The sequence below is a fragment of the Cebus imitator genome, unplaced genomic scaffold (genome assembly GCF_001604975.1).
Source record: "Cebus imitator isolate Cc_AM_T3 unplaced genomic scaffold, Cebus_imitator-1.0 Scaffold339, whole genome shotgun sequence".
In the NCBI taxonomy this organism is placed as follows: domain Eukaryota; kingdom Metazoa; phylum Chordata; class Mammalia; order Primates; family Cebidae; genus Cebus; species Cebus imitator.
The window spans coordinates 1,085,185-1,091,575 of NW_016107654.1; the positions used below are offsets into that span (position 1 = coordinate 1,085,185).

Below are 6,391 nucleotides of genomic sequence, written 5' to 3' on the forward strand. Positions count from 1 at the left end.
GCCCTCGCTGGCTGGGCTCCCGGGATTCCTCTGCCCAGGGACCTCTCACCCCCTCAGCTGGTGGCTCTGCAGCCGACCTGCCCATCTGTCCCACTCCAGGGTGGGCAGAGAGGCTCTCCAAGAGCCCCGTATCTGCACAGGAATGACTGGCTTCAGCCCACTTGCCCCCAGTGACCTACTGTGCCCTGCACAGGCTGACAAGCGTGCTGGCAATGCAGACCTGGGGGGGTGCCCCACAGGAGCTGTGCCCCTCAACATGTCAGGTGGCCATGCCAGGGGTCTGCCCGCTTGTGTGCCTGGCCCATCTGCCAGCTGCATCCCTGGAGGCCCACCTTCCCTAGGGTGCCTGCCTGGCCTCTGTGTGCGGTGGGGTGTGGGGTGTCCAGGGACGTGGGCAGGGGGCTGTGGCCATCTTCACCCCCTGCAGAGCTGTGCTGGCTGGCCCCGTGCCCACCCTCCCCAGCTTGGGAGGTCCTGGCTGCTGCCCAGAGTGACATCAAGGCCTGGGCTGTGGACAAAAGGGGACATGGCTTCCTTGAAAGCCCTGCCCCTGCGCCCCTCCCGGGGCTCTGGCTCCTCTGTGGGCCAAGCCAAGCCTGCGCGCCTGCGTGTGGTCACATGTGGGGGCATCTCCAGGCCCTGGTGTGTTTGGGGAGCCGCCTGCCTGCTCTCGGCCTTGCTGGCATCTCCAGGGCTGTGATCCTGCGTGCTGGGTGCCGGTGGAGTTCTGGCTACCCAGGCTGCCCCCACATCCAAGGAGGGCTGCTGCTTGTCTTCACCCCGTCCTGTGGGGGCCCCGGCGGCAGCCCCAGGCGCTGTGTGGGCGTGGGATGGGGCTGGATGTGAGGACGGTGGTGGGGATGCCGTGTGGTCCTGGATGGCCTCCTGTTGTGGTGTGACGTGACGGTCAATGCCACCATGCTGAGGGCCCCAGCCGCCAGTCACCCACCGTGGGGGTGCCTCTGTGTGAGGCACCGGGGGGCCATGGTGTGATGGGCTGTGGAAGTGGCTGGTCTTCCCCACTCAGCCCAGGGTGGGCACGGCAGGGTCATGCTGGCGGGGGCGGGGGGCAGTCTTGGGAGACAGACAGGATCACTCCCCTTCCGTCTGGGGCTGAGCCAGAGCTGCCCCTGCACCTCTTTTGGGCCTGGCTAGCAGCTCATGTCCATTCCCAGCAGGACTCCACGTGGCTGGTCTACCACCCACCTGTGTGGCCCCTCAACCACGCCCTGGACTGGACACGGGAAAGGTGACTTCCTCGGTCCGATGGGTGCTCCTCAGTGAGGGGACCCCAGCTCCCAGCAGAGGCCTCTGGTCCCCCCTTGTCCCTGCAGGGCTGTGTTGGTGCCAGTCGGAAGAACAGGTAGCAATTCCCGAATCTTAGGAGCCACATGGCCACATTCTGGCCCTGCCCAGACCCTCTGGGAGCACCCCACACCCCTGCCCGATCCCAAGCCCCACCCCCACCCCCCACACCTGCGCAGCCCCTGCGATCGCTTGGACAAACCCTGGGTCCCTTTCTTCAGGCGCCATCACTGTTTGGGACCCCCAGGAACCCCATCTCCCCAAGGCCCTCAGGTGCAGCAGAACGGTCCCCCCTTTCCTGGCCCTGCCTTCGAGTGGGACACCAGCCAGGAGCGCGGGCTGGGGAGGCCTGGCGGGGCTCAACAGGGACGCGCCCCGATGCAGCTCCGGGTGGGGCCGCGGTGGGAGGACGAGCCAGCGAGGTGGCCCAGGGACCCAGACCCCCAGGGGCTCCCGGCTTCCTCGCGCAGTGCCCGGGAGGGACCTCAGCGCGGCGCCCGTCTCCATGGGGACCGCGGGCGCCGGGACCACGTGGGGCCTGGAGGGAGGAGCGCGGCCCCGTGACCCCGCCACGTGACGGGCGCCCGCGGAAGGCGACATGGGCTCCGTTCCCTGGGCCGCGGTCCTGCTGCTGGCGCTCGGGCTGCGCGGCCTCCAGGCGGGGGGTGAGTGCGGCGGCGCCCCCGGCCCCATCCCAGGCCCCGGCCCCGGCCCCGCCTCGGAGGTCCGCGTGGCCCCAGCCCGCAGGGCCCCGGACCCCGGCTTCCAGGAGCGCTACTTCCAGCAGCGTCTGGACCACTTCAACTTCGAGCGCTTCGGCAACAAGACCTTCGCCCAGCGCTTCCTGGTGTCGGGTGAGACCTCGGCCCCGGCCCCCGGGTCCCCGCCCCATCGCCCCGGCCCCAGCCCCGAGGCCCCCACCAGGGGCCCCCCGAGGTCCCCCCCAGGCCTCCGCCCCCAGGTCCCTCCCCAGACGCCCCCAGGTCTCCCCCACAGGTCCCCCCCGGCCCGCCTCCCCGGCCCCTCTCCCCCCGGCCCCAGCCCCCAGGACCCCGCCCCATCGCCCCGGCCCCGGCCCCCCAGCCCCCCGGCCTCACCCACCCTCCCCACAGACAGGTTCTGGATCCGGGGCGAGGGGCCCATCTTCTTCTACACCGGAAACGAGGCCGACGTGTGGGCCTTCGCCAACAACTCGGGGTTCATCGCGGAGCTGGCGGCCGAGCAGGGGGCTCTACTGGTCTTCGCGGAGCACGTGAGTGCCCGGCGGGGTCGCGGGCGGGGTCGCGTGGGGGGTTTGTCCCGGGGGGTCACTGGGGGGTCGCGAGGGGGTCTGTCCCGGGGGGTCGCGGGGCCGGGCTCAGCAGCGCGTCCCCCCCCCCAGCGCTACTACGGGAAGTCGCTGCCGTTCGGCGAGCGGTCCACGCAGCGCGGACACACGGAGCTGCTGACGGTGGAGCAGGCCCTGGCCGACTTCGCAGAGTTGCTCCGCGCGCTACGGCGCGACCTCGGGGCCCAGGACGTCCCCGCCATCGCCTTCGGTGGGAGGTGGGCGCCTTCCCCGGCCTCCGCACCCCCACCCTCCCCTGCCCCGACCCAGCACCCCCAGCCCAGTGCCCCTCTCCCCACCCTGTCTGCAGCGGTGGCTGCGCGCTGGCCCGGCCTCTGACTGACTCTGACTCCCATCGCTGCCTTTTCCTACGGCCTCAGACGGCGGCTCCAGGCTTAGTGTTGCCTCCTCCAGGAAGCTCTCCCACTCTGTCCTCCCAGCCACCGGCTCAGCTGCCAATGTGGTGGCCACACCATGGCCTTTCCCAGTGAGGGCCACACCCGCCCCAGCCCCAGGGTGGGAATCTGAGGGTCTTTGGAAGTGTCAGGTCCTCCATGTGGTGCCCGTGGGCCCCTGAGGAGGGAGAGAGGAAGTGGGTGTTGGGGGCAGCAGCCCTAACCCTGTGCCCCTCGCGCAGTTATGGGGGGATGCTGAGTGCCTACCTGAGGATGAAGTACCCCCACCTGGTGGCCGGGGCGCTGGCAGCCAGTGCGCCCCTCCTAGCCGTGGCAGGGCTCGGCGACTCCACCCAGTTCTTCCGGGACGTCACGGCGGTGAGTGAGGCTTGGGGTCCTCCAGGCCCCTGGGACAGCGGCTGCAGCGAGCTCGCTCTCTTTCCCCCAGGACTTTGAGGACCAGGGTCCCAAATGCACCCAGGCGGTGCGGGAAGCGTTCCGGCAGATCAAGGACTCGTTCCTGCAGGGAGGTGAGGCCGCTCTCCGCCCGCACCGCCAGGGCCAGCTGCACCCAAGCCTCGAGCCTCTGCCCCCTTCCCTGCAGCCTACGACAAAGTCAGCTGGGAGTTCGGCACCTGCCAGCCGCTGTTGGACGAGAAGGACCTGACCCAGCTCTTCATGTTTGCCCGCAACGCCTTCACCGTGCTGGCCATGATGGACTACCCCTACCCCACCGACTTCCTGGGTCCCCTCCCCGCCAACCCTGTCAAGGTGAGGCGCCTCCCGGGTCGCTGGAGCGTCCCGAGGCTGGTGGCCTGCGGTCTGACCCTCGTCCTGAGAGCCAGGGAGGCGGAGCTGGCGGAGGGAACCCAGCTGAGTATTGTTGCCCCGTACCCCAGGTGGGCTGTGACCGGCTGCTGAGTGAGGCCCAGAGGATCGCCGGGCTACGCGCGCTAGCAGGTGCCCTTCCCCCGCCCCAGATGGGCACGTGTGGGTGCCGGGTGGGGCGAGGATCTGCAGCCCAGCGGGGGCTCCGCCTCCTGCCCCAGGGCCAAGGTGGGGTGGGCAGCTGACCTTCCCAGCAGCCCTGGGGGAGGCGGTGCCTGTCTCTGAGGACCCTCCTAGCACTGGCTGTAGCCAGGACCAGCTTAGTGGTTGCTGCTAAGGAGTCTCTGGGATCCCAGGCACAGAGGGCAATGCCGGGCAGTAGACGGGTCCTCTACAGCCAGGCTCAGGGCCGGCAGCATAGACCCCACCAGCCTCCAAGTAGGGAGCCTGGAGGGCCTTCCTCAGTGGGACCCACAGACCCCAGAGCCCCAGACCCCCTGCAGGACCCTTCCCAGGGGGACAGGTTGGTGGCCAGAGCGCATGGTGTGTCTGTGTGTGGCCACCGGGCCCAGCACCTCTCCTCTCCAGGGCTGGTTTACAACGCCTCGGGCTCGGAGCACTGCTACGACATCTACCGTCTCTACCACAGCTGTGCCGACCCCACCGGCTGCGGCACCGGCCCTGACGCCAGGGCCTGGGACTACCAGGTGATGCATGCCAGGGCCTGGGACCGCTAGGTGATGCCAGGGCCTGGGACCACCAGGGCCTGGGACTGCCAGGTGACAGACGCCAGGGCCTGGGACCGCCAGGTGTGGGGGTGTGGGTGGCCTGACCATCTGGGGCGAGGGTGGGTGTGGGCTGGCCTGACTCAGGTGGGGTGCCCGCAGGCCTGCACCGAGATCAACCTGACCTTTGCCAGCAACAACGTGACAGATATGTTCCCTGACCTGCCCTTCACGGAGGAGCTCCGCCAGCAGTACTGCCTGGACACCTGGGGCGTGTGGCCCCGGCCTGACTGGCTGCAGACCAGCTTCTGGGGGGGTGGTAAGCTGGGGCGGGGGGCGTCCTGCTCTCTGCCCCGCACTCTGCACCCCTGCCCACGGCCCACAGCTCCCGAGGGGGCCCACATCACCACCTTCTCTGCCCTTTGCAGATCTCAGAGCCGCCAGCAACATCATCTTCTCCAATGGGAACCTGGACCCCTGGGCAGGGGGCGGGGTGAGTCCTGACCCCGTTAGGTTGTTAGGTTGTGTTTGAGACGGGGTCTTGCTCTGTCCCCAGGCTGGAGTACAGTGGCCAGATCAGGGCTCACTGCAGCCTCGGCCACCCAGGCTCAAGCCTCCCAACAACTGGGACTACAGCCTCGCCCCACTATGCCCGGCTAATTTAAAAAATATACTTTTTTGTAAAGACACCGTCTCACCCTGTTGCCCAGGCTGGCCTCGAGCTCCGGCTCAAGGCCTTCCAGAGTGCTGGGATCACAGGCGTGGGCCCCTCTCCCGGCTTTGCCCCTGGCTGATACCTTCCCGCCTCTGTCTCTGGCTGGTTGTCTTCCCTGGTTGCTTGATGGCACCGACTCCTGACTCCACCCCCTCACGTCTCCTCTCTCCGTGGGCCCCAGTGGCGGCATCGCCTCATTCCTCACCTGATGGAGTTCTTTCCGCTGACCACAGATTCGGAGGAACCTGAGCACATCGGTCATCGCTGTCACCATCCAGGGGGGAGCGCATCATCTCGACCTCAGGTGCGGAGGGAGGTGGCCCAGCAGGTGGTCGTGGGTCAGGGGGGGCAGGCTCGCTGAGGGCTGGGGCTGACGGGCCCCCTCCGTGCCTGCTCCCCAGAGCCTCCCACCCGGAAGACCCTGCGTCCGTGGTCGAGGCGCGAAAGCTGGAAGCCACCATCATTGGCGAGTGGGTAAAGGCAGCCAGGCGTGAGCAGCAGCCAGCCCTGCGTGGGAGGCCCAGACTCCGCCTCTGAGCACCGGGCGACTGCGGGAGAGGTCTCAAGGCTCCTTGTGGAGTGAGGAGCAGGCTGGCCCCCGCCCTGCCCTGTCTGCACTTTCTGGGTCCCTGAAGTTCAGCCACGGTGGCCAGCCTAGCATGGGGGCTTTGCTCAGGAGGTGGCTGGCAGCAGAGGGAAGGGGCTGAATAAACGCGTGGAGGCCACGTATGTCCCGTCCTTCCTGTCTGTGGGCCCACACGCAGCTGGGGGAGTGAGACACTGAGACAGGGCTAGGGGAGCTGGGCGCCCTGCACAGGCCAGGGCCTGCCCTGTGTTCAGCAAGGTGGCGGCAGAGGCTCCTCAGCGCTTGGGTCTGCCCCATAGGGCCCCCTGCCCCAGGAATCCCCGCTCTGCTGAGCTGTGCAGACGGAGGCTGCAGCCACACTTCCGAGGTGATGGCTTTCCCCGACATCCTCTGACACAGCAACTGCTCCAGGGGAGGCCACTGCTTTTGGCCCCCAAGGGACACACAGCTGGCTGCCCCCACGTGGTCCCAGTGGTCTGGGTGAGATGGAGAAGACATGCCTTTTCCAGC

The 6,391-nt window shown here is 68.5% G+C and overlaps 2 protein-coding genes across 2 annotated transcripts in view; one reads left to right on the forward strand and one right to left on the reverse strand.

Annotated features, from left to right (window-relative positions):
* C8G (complement C8 gamma chain) overlaps nucleotides 1-6,391 on the reverse strand; it is a 618,926-nt gene that overhangs the window by 449,066 nt on the left and 163,469 nt on the right. The gene's annotated exons all lie outside the window — the stretch shown is intronic.
* On the forward strand, nucleotides 1,872-6,024 carry DPP7 (dipeptidyl peptidase 7). Its single transcript, XM_017505551.2, has 12 exons — nucleotides 1,872-2,159; nucleotides 2,418-2,557; nucleotides 2,687-2,850; nucleotides 3,270-3,405; nucleotides 3,476-3,557; nucleotides 3,632-3,798; nucleotides 3,927-3,987; nucleotides 4,444-4,562; nucleotides 4,743-4,899; nucleotides 5,009-5,073; nucleotides 5,529-5,599; nucleotides 5,697-6,024. The coding sequence occupies exons 1-12, from the start codon at nucleotides 1,904-1,906 to the stop codon at nucleotides 5,830-5,832; spliced, it is 1,554 nt and encodes a 517-aa protein (XP_017361040.1). The 5' UTR covers nucleotides 1,872-1,903; the 3' UTR covers nucleotides 5,833-6,024.